The 18,385-nt window shown below is 51.5% G+C and overlaps 1 protein-coding gene across 4 annotated transcripts in view; it reads right to left on the reverse strand.

Annotated features, from left to right (window-relative positions):
• CCDC88C (coiled-coil domain containing 88C) overlaps nucleotides 1–18,385 on the reverse strand; it is a 129,330-nt gene that overhangs the window by 13,306 nt on the left and 97,639 nt on the right. For all 4 annotated transcript variants that reach the window (XM_045451882.1, XM_045451881.1, XM_045451880.1 and 1 more), the window contains 7 exons: nucleotides 17,768–17,929; nucleotides 16,353–16,630; nucleotides 13,264–13,407; nucleotides 11,025–11,211; nucleotides 8,912–9,057; nucleotides 6,274–6,363; nucleotides 4,468–4,706 (listed from right to left, as the gene is read on the reverse strand). In XM_045451882.1, coding sequence (XP_045307838.1) covers nucleotides 4,468–4,706; nucleotides 6,274–6,363; nucleotides 8,912–9,057; nucleotides 11,025–11,211; nucleotides 13,264–13,407; nucleotides 16,353–16,630; nucleotides 17,768–17,929 — 1,246 coding nt within the window. The remainder of the gene's footprint in view (nucleotides 1–4,467; nucleotides 4,707–6,273; nucleotides 6,364–8,911; nucleotides 9,058–11,024; nucleotides 11,212–13,263; nucleotides 13,408–16,352; nucleotides 16,631–17,767; nucleotides 17,930–18,385) is intronic.

Raw genomic sequence — 18,385 nt, forward strand, 5'->3', positions numbered from 1 at the left:
CTTCTGCTCAAGATCAGTCAAGGCCTGCAGCCAAGGTTCCAAAGGCCCAGGATGTGCATCCTGTCAACTGGCTTCACTGAGGATTTGAAGATGTTCACTGCCACGCTGACAATGGAAGAATTCTTAATTTCTGTTAAGAGTCACTTTTACCTTGCATCTTGTGCTTTTCTGCAATCGCTGAATTTTCTACCATGAACACATACTCTTATTATAAAACAAAATCTATGTAAAAATATTAAAAAAGAAAAAAAAACCCTAACTCATTCCAACTACCTAACAGTAGGAAAGGAGATGGGCTCTCTAAATGGAAGGTAACACGAGTGCCGTTGGAACTACTAGGAGCAGGAGGACGTCACCATGTCCCAACCCAGGAACCCCGTGGCTGGGGACCCAGAGCCAGGGCCCTTCTGTGGACCTGACCCCACTGGCCCCTCAGCCACTCGAAGTCTGGGTTCGCTGGGAAGTTTTCAGTGCCCAAATCTTACAACTTGAAACCAAGGCAAAATTTGGATTCTGAAAGATACCCTTGATGAGAAGCAAGATTCAAGTCTGGTGGAATGAGTCGGGACAGGCATCCAACAGGTGTGGTTAAAATGAGCGGAGGGGAGGTGGAGATGAGCAGACAGCACGAATGGCAGAGAGACAGGGCGATTCCAATGGCATGCTGGCGAGACAGAGTCCTGGGGGACCAGGAGCAGGGTGGCCCGGGGTCCCCAAGGCGGAGCGTGCGAGATGAAGTCAGTGCCACTTTGACCGACTTCAACAGCTTAGTAGGTATGTATGTACTTTTATGGTTCCCTTGTTTTTATGCTGATACTGGTTTTCCACAGACAGTACTGATAATAATCTTTCCTTTTAAAAATAAATTTAAGTAGCAACACTGAGTCAGTTCAAGGGAAAACACGGAAGTAATCATACAGGTGATAAAAAAAAAAAAAAAAAAAATGTGGCAGAACTCAAGAAGACCACACAGGAATGACGGAAGACAGCAAACAGTGCAGTAGCTAAAGGCCTCTATCGACCAGCATCCCCCCGCTCTGGGCATGACTGGTGTGCTGATGGTCTTTCTGTCCGCTACCACTTTGGCTTCCACGTCCAAGAGGTCAGAGTCATAAAACTTCATTCTGGGCTGCCCTCTGGCTTGGCAACATCGATCCAATTATACAAAACGCTTGAATGGAGCAGTAAATCCTTCAAAACATAGAGTACATCTAAAAAGGGCCTTGTCAGCAAAAGCCAACAATTCGGTGCTCTGACAAAGGGCAGCGGTTTTAAATTTAGCTGCTTAAAAATAAGTCTTAAAAAAAAAAATCTCACTTGACAGAGGCCGTAAACTTTAGGAAGCAAAGCGACAACTGACCAATCCTGCTTTACACACGGGCATGACATAAGCCTGCAGGTGCGAGAGAGGGGAAGGCAGCCCACGGCCATCAGACTTACTTATTAGCACGGACATCCTGGCCCAAGGACCTGTGCACGGATGTCCCGAGGCTCCCCTAAAACTGTGCTGCGCTGGAGAAATGGTCCAGAGGGTGTGACAACTCATCTTCTCTTTTGAAATCAGAATCCACGCTGGCTACTTTAAGTTTGGCTTGAACTGGGGTTGGGAAGGAGGGGTCCACTATGGGTCATCTGGCCTTTAGGTACTTTTTGTTTGTTTCTTTTTTGGTTTTGTTTGAATTTCAGAAATGAAGGAGGATTACGTGATGAAGACACATGATACAGGAAAAGGATTAGAAATCTCCAATTTCTGAAAAAGGGACAGGCTCATTAGGAGAGGATGGGATGTCAGAGGAAGACCAGAACCGCAGGCGTTTAGACAGAGTTGGGTGGGCCGTTGGAGACTTGTCTTTGTCCTTGCTTTTGCTTCTCAAAAAGGGACTCTTTTTGCGCTGAGTTGCTAAATTGTTATTCCCCAGAATACCCAAGAGAGGAAGAAAAGGAAAAAAAAAAAAAAAAAAACAAATAAATCAAATGAGTAACAACAAATGACTCTAAATAAGCTAAATGTAGTCAGGAAATCAGAATCCTGTCCAACCCAGGAAAGACAGAAACAATACCCATGACAAGCCCAGAACCAGGACTCCGTGAATCATTTATGCTCTGAGTCAATTTAATTTCACCGGCATCTTTGTGCCAATGCTTCACTCTGCACGTGAGGAGAACTATATACTGCTCAAGGAGCCAATGGCTGAGACATATTTCAATTTCAAAGTGTTAAATTATTAAATAAGGATGTTTGTTAATTTAGGACCCGGCTTCTCTTACTCGTCCATTTTAATGACAGGCCCCCTGATGATGTGGTGCTCACTCTACTCCTGTTCCTGTTCAAAGGCCTTGGAAACCCCTAATGGTCTGTTTCTGGCCTGGTGTCATGAACAGTCTACCCTCAAGTATTCACCAGTAACTCTGTATATCTACAATAACCTCTTTTGGCAGTATATGTTTAAAAACAATGAAAATATCACTTTTTGTACCAAACCCCCTGTCAAGCAAGAATTATTTCCCTTTCGATCTCCCGCACAACCTCTACCCCAATCCCACACTTCTTGGCCTTTAGAGTCTTGTCAGAGCAGACACTCAAGTCTTACTTTCTGAACACGTCCTATATTGACACAGCTGATTTACCAATTTCTCATTTAGGATTAAAGCAATATGGGATCCTCGGTTATTTCTTCCTCCACAGCGCCACCTGGTGGCCAGAATAAGGGACCTCAGGTTCTGCCACACTTTAGTTCAGCATCTTCGGGGACCCAAAGGGCTTTAACTGCACACAGTGGTCAAGAATTCCAGCTTGCACCCCGACAGACGTGGATCCCAGTTCCATCACTGGTTACACTGGCAAGAATTTAATTTCACCAAGCCTCACTTTCTCAGCTCTGAGGAGGGATGATTAATCGTGCCTGCCGGACGTGGTAGTTAGGACTCAAGGAAGACAGGTAAAGCATGTAAATTAGCTACAGGGATGCCGAGCCGAGAGGAAGCACCCCACACATGGCTGCCACTATGAATAATTTTCCCTGACCTGCTCGTTCATGGATCAGCTCAACGGTCTGGACCAGCCAAGCACTTTTTTTCCTCTCAAAGTTTTCCTAGCTCATTAGATGGATGGTAGTTCACTAAGTCAATTACAGAATAATACAAGCGGAGGGGATAAAGGTCAATGGCTTTAAATGGCCAACATGAAAACGGGAGGCAACAGGGCTCCTCTAGAAACCAAGGTTAGGCTTCCTTATCTCTTAGCTGCACGTGAGCCTTTCACCTAATCTGATCTGTAAAGAAGGGGAGGGAGGCAAGCATTTGTCGCCAATGTGTGCGCGTGTGCACGTTTTTTCTGTATTCAAAAGTGACACAACAGGACCTCGCATGGTGAATGTCCCCACCACCACCCCCAAAAGGCTTGTGACGTGCCACACTCAAGAGGCAGCTTGTCTCCACCAGCCGTCAGCAGCCGGGGGCACAAAGGTCTCAGGCCTGGTCTTCAGACAGTCCTGGGGTCCTGCATAAACACTTACATTACTAGCAAGGTTTATGGGTAAGTAATCTTTAATCACCACTTAAAAGTAAATTTGAAAATATAACGTTTCATGGCCACTGCCGCGTTTGGTTGATTCTAAGACACGCATTTCTCCCCCTTCCTTCCCATCTCTGAAATCAGGACACAGCTCCGATGGTGTCTGAAAGTCACCACTGGCCAGGGGGTACCACCTCTGATAAAACGGTCACTGCCACTACCAATTTATTTTGCTCCTGTTTTCCGTTTACGTCTGGGCACAGCAACCTAAGTCTTTGGAAGAGCTCTCCAACAAGAGTATAACAAACTTTCTGAGTGGTAAGGCACTGCCTCTTCTGATTGCCAGTCTTTTCCTTCCCGGGTGGCATATTAAGTAATTATGCAGTGTAGAGCTGACAGAGTCTTAGATGTGATGAAACATAGCATATACAACTAGAACTCCATTTCAGAACCTCTGGAAAACTCCACATGACAGGCCTAAGTACAAGGGTAAGCTGTGCCCCATGGCTGGTAGGACTCAGGGACTTTACTGAAGATCTAATGTGCACACAGAACACGTTAAACGCACTTGGGATTTCCCTACAGGAACAGCTCACACTAAATCTTTGACATGTACAACCCCAAAACATATACTACCGAGCCTGTCTCTACAGCGCCTGCATAAGTATCTCTGTGGGTGTCAGACCCCCGACCCCAGCGTACCTGCTGGGCGATGGTTCTCATTCTAAAATAACAAAACTGTCATGGGACGAAGCTGCTGACGTGGATGCATATTTTCTACCTGGTTGCTAACATACGCGAAGAGGCAGATGTGTGCGTATGAGGCACACCCTCTCCATGCCCCTTTGCACATGCGTGCACATCCATGCACCGTCTCTCATTCCACCCTCGAGGCACGGCCCTTCGGAGCATCCCCTCCAGAGCCTGGCTGCAGCCTGGTCGGCCACTCGTACCTTTCCCCACAGGCCCGTTGAGGGGGTCCTGCTCTTCCGCACAGTTGGAGCCAGACGGGGCCGTCTCGGGGTTGTCTGGCTGCAACCGGAGGGGCTGAGAGGCAGATGGCGTCGTCGGGTCTGGGGACTCCAGCTGCCAGGGAGGGCTGTCTGCGGTTGACTTCAGTCGTTCTCTGGAACCCTCTTTCTTTGGTTTGATGAGTTTGACTAAGGCTTTGGCTCCAATCCAGTGGTTTTTCCTAGTTACGAGCAGATTGTTAGAAGGACAAGGCCAGGGGCGCCTGGGTGGCTCAGTCGGTTGGGTGTCCGACTTCAGCTCGGGTCATGATCTCGCGGTTCGTGAGTTCGAGCCCCGTGTCGGGCTCTGGGCTGATGGCTCAGAGCCTGGAGCCTGCTTCCGATTCTGTGTCTCCCTCTCTCTCTGCCCCTCCCCCGTTCATGCTCTGTGTCTCTCTGTCTCAAAAATAAATAAACGTTAAAAAATTAAAAAAAAAAAAAAAAAAAAAAAAGAAGGACAAGGCCAACCCGCACTGTCCCTCCAGCAGGTCACAGGGTGGGGGGCCCTGATGGGAGCTGGACTTTCCATAAGCCTGGAAGCCATTGATTTGGGGTTCAGAATGGTGGTGCTCTTCATCACCATAATCATTGGATTTGGGGCCCAGGGATGGTAGAAATGTGTGTTGTGGCAGAAATCCACACTAGCCTCTTGGGAAAGCAGACTTCAAACACGGCCACTGACTCTTGGTTATCTGTGTGAAACCAAGTGGTGCTGTGGTGCTAACCTCATCTGTGTTCGCTGGCAATTTTTCTGTCAAAATGCCACTCTGGAACAGAGTCATGGACCTCTTCATTTTCTGTTAAAGTTAATAGTGAGTGAGGTGAGTGGACATTCTTCCCCCAGTCCCTGGCACAGAGGAATATGGGAGAGCAGGAGGCAGGTAGAGAGAGTAGGCCGTTTAAATTAAAACCGGTGAATTTTAAGAGTAAACGACAGAGTAGCAGCTGAATGGAAATGGGGGCATCCTGATATAACAAAAAAACTGACTCTGAAACTAGATAGCACTGTGTCTACACAAACCACTCGGTTCCTCATCTGGGCCTCCATTTCTCTGTCAGAGAGAAGGGTGAGAATGAGGTTCTGAAATTCTGTGGTTCACCAGAGGAGCCTTGAGGCTTCATGGTGATTCTGATTTGAGGCTGGGCTGGGACAGGACACGGGAGGGCTGGCTCAGGGGTCAATCCTGATGGATGATGCCGGCCCTGCTGGGAGACTGAGCGGGCCCCACAGCCAGGGGGCTGCTGCTCCCTGGAGAAAGGAATGTGTTTGTAAACCTGCCCTGGGGTTCAGGGAGCCCAGAGGAATTTGTGTGAGGCCCAGGGGTTCCCGTGTTCACCTGCAGGAGGTGCTATACCAGCTTCCTTCTCCAAAACAGGAATGTGATTTGCAATGTCCTGAGAAATCCTGAGACAGAACCTGACACGGCAGCCATTTGTCCCATTTTAATGGCTCCAAAACCACAGACTCTCTGCCCCCTTTAAAGGGCTGTGGCTAAATTAAGCCCACGCCTCATCACAGTCAGCTGGCATCCGCCGTCCCTCACAGGACAAGCCAGAGCACAGGGGGCGGGGCCGAACGTCTAATTCCCCTCTGTCATGGGAGCGGCCTGCACACGGGGCCTCCACAGAGCGGGAGGCATAGGCTCTACAAGCTGGGTGCTGCTCCAGACGGGAGCAGTTTCCACCCCACTCATGAACATGGACATTCTCTGCTCTAGGTCTAAGTCACAGACACTTCCATCAACTCACTTCTTGGGAGCAGGGTCATAGAACTTGTACTGATCCATGATTTTCTCCTCCAGTTTTTCCTTATGTCTCCGTAAGGCATTTAATTTGTCTCTGTGAAGAGAGAGGAAAGGGGGGCTATCAATCCAGTTTTAAATAAAACACGTGAATTTACTTCATCAGCCCAGCCTGGGACCTTTTCTGGGATTTGGACATCATAGTGTCATGACCCTCATGATCACAAAGCTGGGAATGTGCGAATGGAAACGTCTGGCATGAGTCCAGGGAGCCCTGCTACCTTAAGGAGCCATGATAAATCACCTAGGGTCTGGATGCAAGCCGACTCAAGGGAGCAGACTCCTAACCATCTGAAAACCTGCATGTTTCTAGAAGCTCTAAGGACTTGGCGGCCAGGTCTTTCAGGACACTGGGCATTCGGGGGTGGCCACAGCACTTGCACGTTAATAATACCTTTGGTGAAAGGGGAAAGGTGTGCCCTCAGCTAGTCAGTTCAGCAAAGTCAGACCTCTGACTTGGACCTATCTCGATGCCGGTTCCTGAGGACATTCCACGAGGGCAAACTCAAAAGCTTCCAGGGCCAGAGAAGGAGCAAAGCAGGCCTAGAAAGAGCAGGGGGAGCGGTGGGCACGGTAGCCCAAACAGATGGCCACTAGGCAGGGATGCATGAGGCCTACAGGGCAGACCCGCCAATGTTTTCAGAGAAGCCAGAAACTTAGGTCATGAAGCAACATGTCCTGATTTCTAACTATTGGAGATCAGTTCACATTTTCAAAAACACAAAAAGGATCAAGACCCCTCTGGACCCTGGGGCTGCCAGAGGGCAATGCTGTGCCCTAGGCGAGTCTGGCCTTCCTGATATGAAGGGTGCGCTTCTGGTTTGCTTTATCTCAGGAGTCCCAGGGGCGGTGCCTTCTACACGCACTGCCCACAGGCTGCCACCTGGGTCTCAGCAGCCATGACAGCTCGGAACCCTGGTCTCCCTGTTAGAAAAGGAGGCCTCTGAACCAGAGAAGGGTACACAGGCCTCTGTCGTGGAGCTGTAGGGGCTCCATCCGAACTGAGGGCTGAGACATCACTGCACAATGACATCCCAAGAGTGACAGCTTCGTGAACCTCTGACGCCCACCAGGAAGCCCCTCTGCTCCCAGCCCCCTTGGCTTGATGTCTGTGTTACTCTTCTGTCCTCACTGCCATGCTGCTCAGCCTTCCTCTGTGAGCACTTCCGTGGCTGTCTGGCCCCACAGATGCACAGTAACTCCCTGCGAGCGGGCACTGCACCCTTCCCAGGGCCCAGAGCAGTGCTCTCTGTTCAGTGCAGGCTCTGGGAAGCTTGCTAAGCCCCCGGCATTCTCTAATGCAAAACCACCATCAAATCATCCCCCTTGGATACCAGGCTCTTACTCTTCTGGTTAGCACCTGCCCAACCCCCTGCTGGCATTTTTTATCAGCTGGGTTACAGACGGCCAACTTCTGTCAGTCCGATCTACCCTAAATTTACAGCATGGTTTTCAATGTAAACCATCCTCCAGTAGGTGGCGAGCCACCTCTACAGGATCAAAGCCAGAAAAGTAACGAAGCAGCGTCGTTATGCTGGAGAGCGGGCCCAGTGCGGCGGCATTCACTGTGATCACATCCCTCTGCCAGCCAGCTTCCTCTTGCGTTCCCCACACTGGCCAGCCAGTCCCCCCGCCTCATGAGGAAGGAGAGCCCACCCACCACAGCACAGAGTGGTGAAAATCACCCCAGATCCATGAGATGGATTTCGGATTACTCAACTTCTAAAGCATGAGGTTTCCAGGACAAGGGCTCCTCCTCCAGACCTCGGTTTCCTAGGCCCTGCTAGACCAGCATCCTTTCGGATGATGGCATCCTTCCCGACACATCCAAACTCACAAGCTGCGCAGAGAAGCCTTCCATGGCTAAGTGCCCACCTCCTCGTCCAGGCTTCTTTCTGTGCACATTCCCTGCACCCAGAACACTGCTGAGCTCCACCTTCAGGTTCCCCACCTGCCCACCTTCCATGTCCACAAGAGAACCTCATCTCCCCACCACGTTGCCTTCCATGAAGCTCAGCAGGTGCCCAGCACGGAGGTGCTCCTCACACAACCCCCCACCCCTACCAGTTCCTGGCCCCCAGGGAATGGATCTGTGCACCCCATGGGGCCCCGTGACAGAGCTGGCACTTCATTAACACCAGCTGAGGGAGGACAATCACAGCACAGCAACAACCCACTTTGCGACAATCCAGGGGAAAACAGACACAGGGGACAGAAAGACACCAGCTATGGCACCTGTGCTCAGCCTTCCACTTGGATTCTTCCCTGAGGTATTTCTCACCGGCACGGTCATATTTTTAAAAGTGAGCTTAATTCCAAAAGCAGATTCCAAAGCTTCTGGTGGGGGTACTGCCTTTGAAACACAAACAAAAGCTAACCACCACCACTTACAGAAACCCAGAACCATTCCAGGGAAGCCAAGAGAAGGATGTGTTGGCAAGGTGGTCTGTCCCCTTGCCCTCAGGACGCCAAGAGGCTTGGGACCATTCCTTGTCCACAGTGTCACAGGTCCTGGATGGGGCCCGGGAAGCTAGAACCTCCCCCCGCCCTTTGCCTACAGGTGTCAACCCCACACGTGCCCTTACATGTACTGCTTCTGCTCCTCGTGGTACTGCTCCTTACTCTCCATGTTCTGCTCTAGAAGCATCTGGTTCTGCTGGCTCAGCAGCTGGATCTGGCTCAGAAGGTGATGATTTTCTTCCTCCAAGTTTCCCTTGAGACGGGAGAGCAGCTACAACACAGATCAACAGCGTTTCAGACACTACGCGATCCCGTGATTCCTCTGCTGGGAATGTGGCTTCCAGGGGAAGGGCCACGTGCACAGGGACGTGCACCCCTCCTCTGCCAGTGAGAACCTGCAAGGACCAAAAGAGCCAACGGCATGGGAAGAGCTGAACTCCCTCTGCACCTGCCCTGCCCAATCTGGCAGTCACCAGCAACGTGTGGCCACTGAGCTTACAATGCAGCTAGTCTGAACGGAGGTGTGCCAAAGTACACGACAGATTGTGAAGACTTAATGACAGTAAAGAACATAGAAGATATTTTTTTGGATACACATCGAAATGATAATATTTTAGATATGTTAGCCAAACAAAATATACTATGAAAATTAATCCCACCTGTTCTTACTTTTTTAACATGGCTACTAGAAAACGTTAACATGTGCACGTGGCCTATGCTTTATTTCTGGTGGGCAGCTCTGCTCTTGAAGAGGGTCAGCACACCTTTTCTTCAAAGGACCTGACACTAAGTATTTCAGGCTTTCCAGACTGAAAGGGGGTCGCCTGTTGCAAAGCTTCGACTCAGTTGCTGCAGCAGGAAGTAGCCACAGACAAAATGTAAGCGCACCGGGTGTGGCCACGTTCCCATAAAACTGCTGACAGACATGGACATTTAAATTTCCTATCATTTCTGGGGGGCCTGGGTGGCTCATTCGGTTAAGTGTCCGACGTCAGCCCAGGTCATGATGATCTCACGGTTCGTGGGTTCGATCCCCGCATCGGGCTCTGTGCTGACAGCTAGGAGCCTGGAGCCTGCTTCGGGTTCTGTGTCTCCCTCTCTCTCTGCCCTCCCAAACTCGCTTGCCCGCCCTCCCTCCCTCCCTCTCTCTCAAAAATAAACATTAAAAAAATTATCCTTAAGTTTCTTATCATTTCCACTTGACACAAACTATTCTTTCGATTTCTCCCAACCACTACCACTGTCAAAGACATTCTTAGTTCATAGCCGAAGGTATACAAACAGGCAGTGGGCTAGATCTGACTCGTGGGCTGAGATCTGCCAACTCCTGCTTCAGAAGATCAGTACGGTTGATGTAGCAGGAAAATCGCAGGCTTTGGCTTCAGACAGAGCTCCATTCCACTACCGTGGACCTCAGTCTGAGGTCTCCTCCGAAACCCTAAAGAACCTCCCTGTGACAACACAGTCTATGGTGGCTGAGGCTTCCTCTGGCTTAAAGTCTGGCCCCCACCTCCTCCACACGCCCCTTGCCCCAGCCCAGGGGGCCCTGAGGCACCTGGGCCTTGGTTTCCTCAGCTGAGATGTCCCACAGGGCCACCACGAGCTCGAAGGAAAAGGCCTCTGAGAGGATTTCTGGACAAACGAGAGGCAAGAGGAGCTGTGTCCTGGGGATGGTGCCATCCATGGGGAGGGACCCACGGATGAAGCTGGGGAGGGACCAAGTGCTCTCCCCTGCCCAATCCACTTTGGTCTTATCTGTCACAGGGTCTGCTTATGATTTCATTTGAGATGGTTTTGCTGTCTAAGAAGACAATTTCCAACCTAGTGCACCAAAAGACAGCTCTGCTCCTCTGGAAACCCGGGCACTCCTGAGTAAGCTCCATTCCAGATGCCCCGGGATACAGGACCCAGAGCCAGAGTCAGCCATTCACGCCATTTCTCAGGAACAGCGTGGATACTGAATTGCAAAGATGAAAGTGTAGACACAGACAAGGGGATGGAAATAAGTCTGTGTTCTGCTGTCCCCATGCATGTCTCTGATGCTCGGGGAAGCACAGGGCAGATGGAAAGGTGTTTTCTAATACATCTCTGCCAATCATGGTGTCTGTCTCCCTTTTAAATGCCTCAGTACCCTCTCAGCCCCTGTACCGCCTTCCACAGAGTCTTCAGATGCCGACGCCAGCGCAGACCCATCGCAACCCCACTGGGCTCAGGGCTGTCCACGTCCTGAGGCCTCACCTCGCAGCGGTTGTCCAGCTTGGTCAGCGAGATGTCCATGTTCTGGTGCTGCTCCTTCAGCTCGTCAAACCGTGCCTGCCAGCGGTTCAGCTCCAGCTGTGAGTTGTTCAGGGAGGTTTTCAGCTCCTTGGTGTGGGCGTGCAGCTCCTCATACTCCCCCTTCAGCTGGTGGTGCAGGAAATTGACCCTGGGGGTGGAGAGCCACAGGCCAAGAGCTGAAGAGCTGTCCCTGCTGTGCAGCCTTACACAAGATGATAGCCTCTCTGGGCCTCAGTTCTTTCACGTGTAAAATGAGAGGCTTGAACAAAATCAGCAGTTTTCAAACTGCGTCCCTTGGGGTTCTACAAGGGTCCCCCTGGTGTCCTCACACTGGGCTGGGGGGACACAGTGGGTAGACTCAGACACCTGCTCCAACAGAGTATCACTGCCATGATGTCTTTTGCCTTTAAAGCCTTGGGGTATCTGCATATGTACTTGGAAAAAGGGGTTCAGTAGTTAGCGTGTTTTGTTTTGTTTTTTGGAAACACAGAACCAGAACATTTTTGCGTCTGGCTTTTCTTCCCAATTTCAAGCTCCTTTCTAACTTCAACTCCTGGGATAAATAAAATATGAGATGCCAGGGTTTTACAGAAACCCACTAAAATTATCATCATCATGATAACTATTATCTAACTGGGATTTCTTGGGGGAAGATTTGGATCAGAAAGTTCCAGTCACTGGAGGCTCAAGGATTTCATTTGGACACAGCTGTGTCTTATTTGGCCCCGCACCCTTCTTTTAAATGGATCAGTGTGCCAACATTCAGAAACCTGAAAGTCTCACATCAATACTCCGATGTCCCGTTTCTCTTAAGAAAAAAGCATAAAACGGAAAGATGACCTGGTAGCGGTGAGCCTGCCTCGTGGCTGACAACCTTCAGCCGCCGTGTTCTTCCCCACGTCACTGTCAGGCCTATCGCCGACACTCCCTCACCCACGAGCCTGGTCTCCCAGGGCACAGGACACACCGCAGAATGTGGCCCCGGTGCACATTCATGCAAGGACATGGAGACGAAGCAGCTTTATACGGTCATTGTGGTAAGACTGGATTCAAATCCTGACTCTGCCATTAAGTGATTTTGAAAAAATTTGCTCATCTCTGAGCCTGTTTCTTATCTGTTAAAAAAGTGGGGTGGGGGGATAATAACAGTACAGCTGACTCTCGTTATCTGAGGTAGTGATGCTCTGTGAGGTCCCCCAAGATCACTGAACTGGTGGACACTGAACCACCGCTCCTCGGGAAAATGCACAGTACAGGTTCCTGCTCTGGTTACAACATTTTAGTCGACCGATCAAGACATTCCTTATTTTATAGGGGTTTCTGTTTAAAGACACCTCCCGGTCACAGCACCGTAGCTCCTGCCTGAATGGAGCTTATCTAATGTGTACTTTCCCCGTAAGGCCATCACAACCTTGCACTTAGGAACACGAGACAACACTTCAGTACTCCACTTGGTGGGTATTTTAAATAGTAAAACTGCCACGAAATAAGACAAAAATATGAAAATCCCACGGGTCACAAAAAGGATGCTTATTCACAGTATGAGAACTGACACAGGAAGGCAGAGCATCCTTGTATGTCCTCAGCTGGAAATGTGTGCATCAGGTGACTCAGGTACCGGGCCACCCCGGGCATGTGGATCAAAGCACCATGAGCATCGATTTGGGGGTGACGCATACATTTTAGGAAGGAGGTGAATTCACAACAGGAAACGTGTGAATACCAAGCATCAATGGTGTGTCCTTCATGAGATCGCCGTGTGGCCTACATCAGATGAGGGTCTGGGCCTGATGCAACGTGTCTCTCGAGTCCTTCCATCCCAGCAACAAAAGCTAGAGCCCCCTCTCAACTGTGCCACCCAGCTGTGAACAGGACAGGGTTTATAAAAATACAGGTCTGCGGGGCACCCAGGTGGCTCCGTCGGTTGAGCAGCTGACGTCGGCTCAGGTCATGATCTTGCGGTTCATGAGTTCGAGCCTACACGTCGACAGCTCAGAGCCTGGAGCCTGCTTTCGATTCTGGGTCTCCCCCTCTCTCTGCCCCTCCCCAACTCGTGCATACTCTTTCAAAAACTCAATAAAAAAAATTTTTAAGATATAAAAATACAGGACTGCCAGGGGACCCCCGCTGACCTCCTCTCGGCGGGGCTGAGTGCGTCTAGGTGAAACCCCGGATGGCAGCCGCCCCACATGGAGCTCACCTGTCCAGCTCTCCCCGCAGCCGCTGGTTCTCACCCACGGCCATGGCGCCCGTCCTCTGCTCTTGCTGCAGTGCCTCCCTCTCGGCGTTCAGAACCTTCTCCCGCTCCTCCAGCTCTGCCTGACGCTTCAGCATGTCGTCGTGCCTGGCGGAGGGGAGCACACCCGCTGGGAGCTGGGCCGGGGCCTCCTTTCCCTCCAGGTACCCAACTCCCCAGAGGACTGTGAAGCTGCCCAGAGAAGGCAGGGCCCCTCTGGAGGCTTTCTCTGGCGTCTTTGAGGGGGATGGGGCAGAACAGGCAGGGCGAGATGCAGGGCAGCAGAAAAACGGAGAACGGTGGCCAGGAGAGGCGTCTGGGCCAGGGGTCTCCTCCAGCCCCACACGTGTCCACAGTCCCTCAGATTCCCCGTCAAAGCAGCCGTTCCTCCCCCAGCCGCCTGGGGAACACCAAGGCTATGTTTCCTGCACTCTGAGCCCTTCCCTTCAGGAGTCATGGCTACATTACTAGGTGGTTCACTAAGCACAAACACATCTACAAGAAACGACAAAATAAACAGCTGAATTCCACCACACTTAACACTTAATCCCTCTTCACTGGGGCCTGGGTGAGCCCTCCGCCCTCCTCTCCTCTGAAATTGAGTCTCCTTGTTCTTTGCCTGGCCTTGCTGCTGGGACAGAGGCTTGCTTGGTGGGGACCTACTGGCTGCCAGTGGCCAATTCTTCATACACACACACACACAGACACACAGACACACAGACAGACAGACACACACACACACACACACACACGCATGCGCGCACAGCCTTTTCTCAGGATCCCCAAACACAGCCCTCCCCCTCCCCTTAGGCTTTTCTCTCCTTCTGCAGCCTCAGTCTCTGGGGGTTACTGTGTAGTTGTCTCTTGGAGACCAGCAGAGCACAGGAGGATGGACCCCTTGACAAGCCCAGGCTGTCTTTCCTACTTGCTGGAAACATCCGTGTTCAAAGACGACTCAGGATCTCCCCCAAATCCATGGCAACGACTAAGGCACCACCTTTCAATCGTCCCCATTCGGGCAAATCCCTCCTCTGCAGACCCCCTTCCTTGTCAGACAGTGTGACAGGGTGCCCAACCTGTCTTCACAGCTCCACGCCTGCGCCCACTTATACCACCTGACTAGAGCCAGGACTAGTCGGGGATCAAAGTCAGAAACCTGCTTAGGCAGCCGTTCAGTGACACACTTTTGTGGGGCCTTCTGCCACACTGTGGAGAAGCATAAAGCTGGGAGTGGAAGCTCTGTCTAGCTTCTCAGGTGGTGACATTTCTCAACCAGGCTAACAATTCTGAAAAAAGCCATCCAGGTTTGCAAATTAGGGCTACAGGCAGATATCAGGGCTCCCCAAAACCCGTTTCCCTGTGGTCATGTCTTGGAAAAGCCCACAGGGGTATCTGTAACCACTAGTAACCACCTAACTGCAGGACTGATGCCATGTGTCCTGCTCACCAGTGAATCCTGGGTACGAGGCATGGCACTTGGTAAATATCTATTAAGGGAACCAAGAAATGAGCATCCAATTTAAAAAGTGCCATCATCCCTGTGTCCCAAGTACCTACACTCCCAAAGCCATAGCCCCACTGCAGACAGACCAAGGGGGCCTCCAGCCATCTGTCCAGCCAGTGAAAATTCAAGCAACACAGTAGTTCTGCCTGCTGTATTGACAAGGAGCCAGAGGGAAAACAACTGTGAACCCCCTCAAAGCCAGTCCAAACTCCACCTGCAAAAACCTTCACCCTCTAAACAGACACTAAGAATATCGTGAGACACAATTAGAACATAGAACAAGATGTTAATGACAAGACGCGTTAAGTGCCTGGTGAGCAGTGGGCAAGGTTCAGAGCTCTGTGAACACCTTTTGCTCCATTTCATTAGCCAACCGGGAGCATCCCTGGCAAGTCCAGACACAGCACCATGCACACAGTACACGCTCACCAAATGCCACACGAACCTAGGAGGGGCTCGGGAGGAGAGGGGAGATGGAAATGCCCAGAGGCACAAGACGCTAATTTGGGCTGGAAGGCATAGTGTCTTACTAGGAGCAGATGCTTCGACAGCTCCTGAAGAAAGGAGATGTGGGTGGAGAGAGCAGGTAGAGGACCCCAGAGAGAGGCAAAACAGAAGCAACGGGTGAGTGGATAATTGAATGTCATCACCTCTGTGCCCTCAGCGTCATCAGATGCCCTTACCACTTTGCAGCTCAATGACTAGGACCAGTCAAAGGAGATGCTGTCAGCAAGGACACCTGACAAGCACAGGAAGTGGGTAATCAACTGCTCCCTCCTACACAGCTCCGTGGGCTTGAGTGCCCACCTCTCTGTAGAGACACAGCTCTCTCCTGGGTCAGAGTCAGGTGCACAGCACCCCTCCCACCAGACTCCGGGTCCTGCCCAGAAGCACTCAGGGATCTGCCGGGGGACAGGAGCTTGGGCAACGCTAGCTGAATGTACACGAAACCCAGGACCTGCTTTGTGAAGAGTGCCCAGACCTGTAGGTTTCAGTGCATGTAAATTTTAGATTAAAAAAGGAAAGGAGGGCAGGCAGGGGGAGAGAGAGGTATGGCTGAGAGGTACACGGGGGTTTCACTATACTGTTCTATCTGCTTTCTATATATTCACAAGCTGCCAAAATCGAAGGCTGGAAAGAAAGCGTCCCAGACCTTGACAGGGAAAACGAGGCTGGGGAAGTCCATGGGAGCAGGTCAGTGTAAAAAACTGCGGGGCAGTTGTGGTGAATGGCCTCCTTCTTCCTGGTTTGGAGAGGAAGGGAGAGGTGGGGGAATCCTTAGGGAAGCAGGAACCCCAAGGCTGGGGATTCCCTGAGCTGGGAGTGGGCACGGCACCCCCTTCTCTACTTGGGGACCCTCCTGTCACTCGGCCTCCAGCTGCACAAACTCATCCAACCGCTGGATGGGACTTTCGATGGACTTCCCTCCGGGAAAGTCTGGGTGTCCCAGACAACGTGAAGCAACGGCCCGAGAGGAAACGCGGGGAAGGCTTGTGGGCAAGGACATGAGCCCGGAGGGGCAGGGGCGCCGCCAGAGGCCCGCACACACCTGTCCCGGAGCTCCTTGTGCTCCAGCTCCAGGTTCCGATGCAGCGTCTTCAGGCAGCTGTGCTGGCGGATGAGGGCCTCGTACTCTGTGGACTGCCGCTCGTGGAGCGCGGCCAGGTGCTCGTGGTCCTGCAGCAGCGCCTCGTAGGCCGCCGTCAGCTGCTCCTGCTGCTTCTGCAGGTTCTCATTCTCGCTCTCCTTGGCCGTCTGCTGGTTCTGGAGCAGCGTGTACTGCGCGGTGAGCGCGGCACTCTGGGAGCTCAGAGTGGAATTCTCCACCTGCCGGGAGGGAGAAGGCTCCGCCTGACCGCGGGCAGGCCCCAGGGAGCCACACGCTCCGTGTCCCCGCTCGCGGTGACCACGCCGTGAGGAGCTGGAGGCAGACACCCGGACAACAGGGACCCTCAGGGCAGCCAACACCCAGCCGCTGAGGACAGTTCTGTCTGAACTTGAGAAACCGCTCTGGAAAGAGGCAGCACCAGACTGTCAGATGGCTCTGGTCCTGCGCCCTCCCTACATGGGACCTTTCGGGGCCAATTATGTCCTTTCTCTGGAGAAGCTCCCGGGCACCCTCTTTGGCTACTTTCACACACCTGTTTCCTAGAACAAGTAGAAAACCAGTGACGTTGTAGAATACCCGGTCACCACCACCAGCCACCCTAACTGATGCTCACAGAACCACCACCCCACAACATCCCAAACTATCAGAAAACTGAAGAGGCAGCACTGCCTGACTCACTCTGGGGCCACTTTTACTGACGTGAAGCCCAGACGAAGACCTGGCCACAACCACCACCACCAAAACCAACAACCAATATCCAATTCTGTTATTTTAATACAACAAATTCCAACATCTTTGCCTAATAGTTTCCCGTTTACTGTCCTGACCCATGTTCCGTGTTTTCAAACGCTTTTCTCAGAAACTGCATTAATGAACGATTAATTCATTTCCTCGCAATGTATTAACCGTAAATAAAAACCAATGTCCTTGAATATGCGGCATGGAATACCAGTTTCACTAGAAGCTCTCAAAAGCCTGGCAGCTACTTGATGCCCTATACGTCCCTCGTGGAGATTAAAAATTCACACTAGCTTAACAGAGACTCTGCCAGGTTTTATAGTAAATAAAATCGACTTATTTGAGTCCAGAACCTCTTTTCCAACTCATTCCTGGTCAAAGCTTATGGAAGAGACTTTGAGAAACAGGCAAGTCCGGGCAGAGCAAGTTTCCAGCCCTGCAGCCACGGGCTCAGTCACTGGAAACAAACCCGCACCACCTTCAAAGACCCCCAGGCCAGGCCCCGCTGCTTGCAATGAGCCAACGCAAAATAAATGTGCCGAGACTCTCCCGTGCTCGGAGGAGCCAGTGTGGCAGGCCGGTCTCTACGTGATGCCTGTGGCTGGGCCCTCACTCACCTGCAGCGTGGCCGTCTGGGTCTGCAGCGTGGTGTTGTGCTCCTGCAGGAAGGCACTCTGTTTCTGCAGTGTCAGGATCTGACTGCTGAAGGCCACGTTCTGGGTCTCTAAGTGCTGCAGCTGTTCCTTGAGCAGCTGTTTCTCTGCCTGCAGAGCTGCGTTCTAGGGGATGAGGAAGCACGGGGCCCGTCAGACACCAGCTCGGGGAATGTAACCGGCCACAGGCACTGGGGTGGGAAGCAACACTCGAGAGTTGATGCTATGGGGACTAAAGCCAGAATCCAACAGGTGAGACAAGTAACGTTTCCCTCTTGGAAAAGACAATCAACAGAATTGGGGGGGAGGGGAGAGAACTACTTTTTTTTGGTATGTGCTTTCCAGACAGAAATGCATTCACCTAATGGCGATATGGCTTCAAACCTGAGCATCTGAGTGCAAGGCAAAGGCAAGCTGGGGTTAAAGCCGTGCAGGGTCTTCTCTCTGTAATGCTTCTGTTTTCTGCTGAACACCCCACAAGTGCCGTTCTGTGAGCTTCTCCCACAGGACAGGGAGTCAAAGCCTGTGGCCACACCTCACCCTACTCAGGAGCGACAACAGACAGAATAAAGCGGTTCACGT

This window comes from Leopardus geoffroyi, chromosome B3 (genome assembly GCF_018350155.1).
Source record: "Leopardus geoffroyi isolate Oge1 chromosome B3, O.geoffroyi_Oge1_pat1.0, whole genome shotgun sequence".
Classification (NCBI taxonomy): domain Eukaryota; kingdom Metazoa; phylum Chordata; class Mammalia; order Carnivora; family Felidae; genus Leopardus; species Leopardus geoffroyi.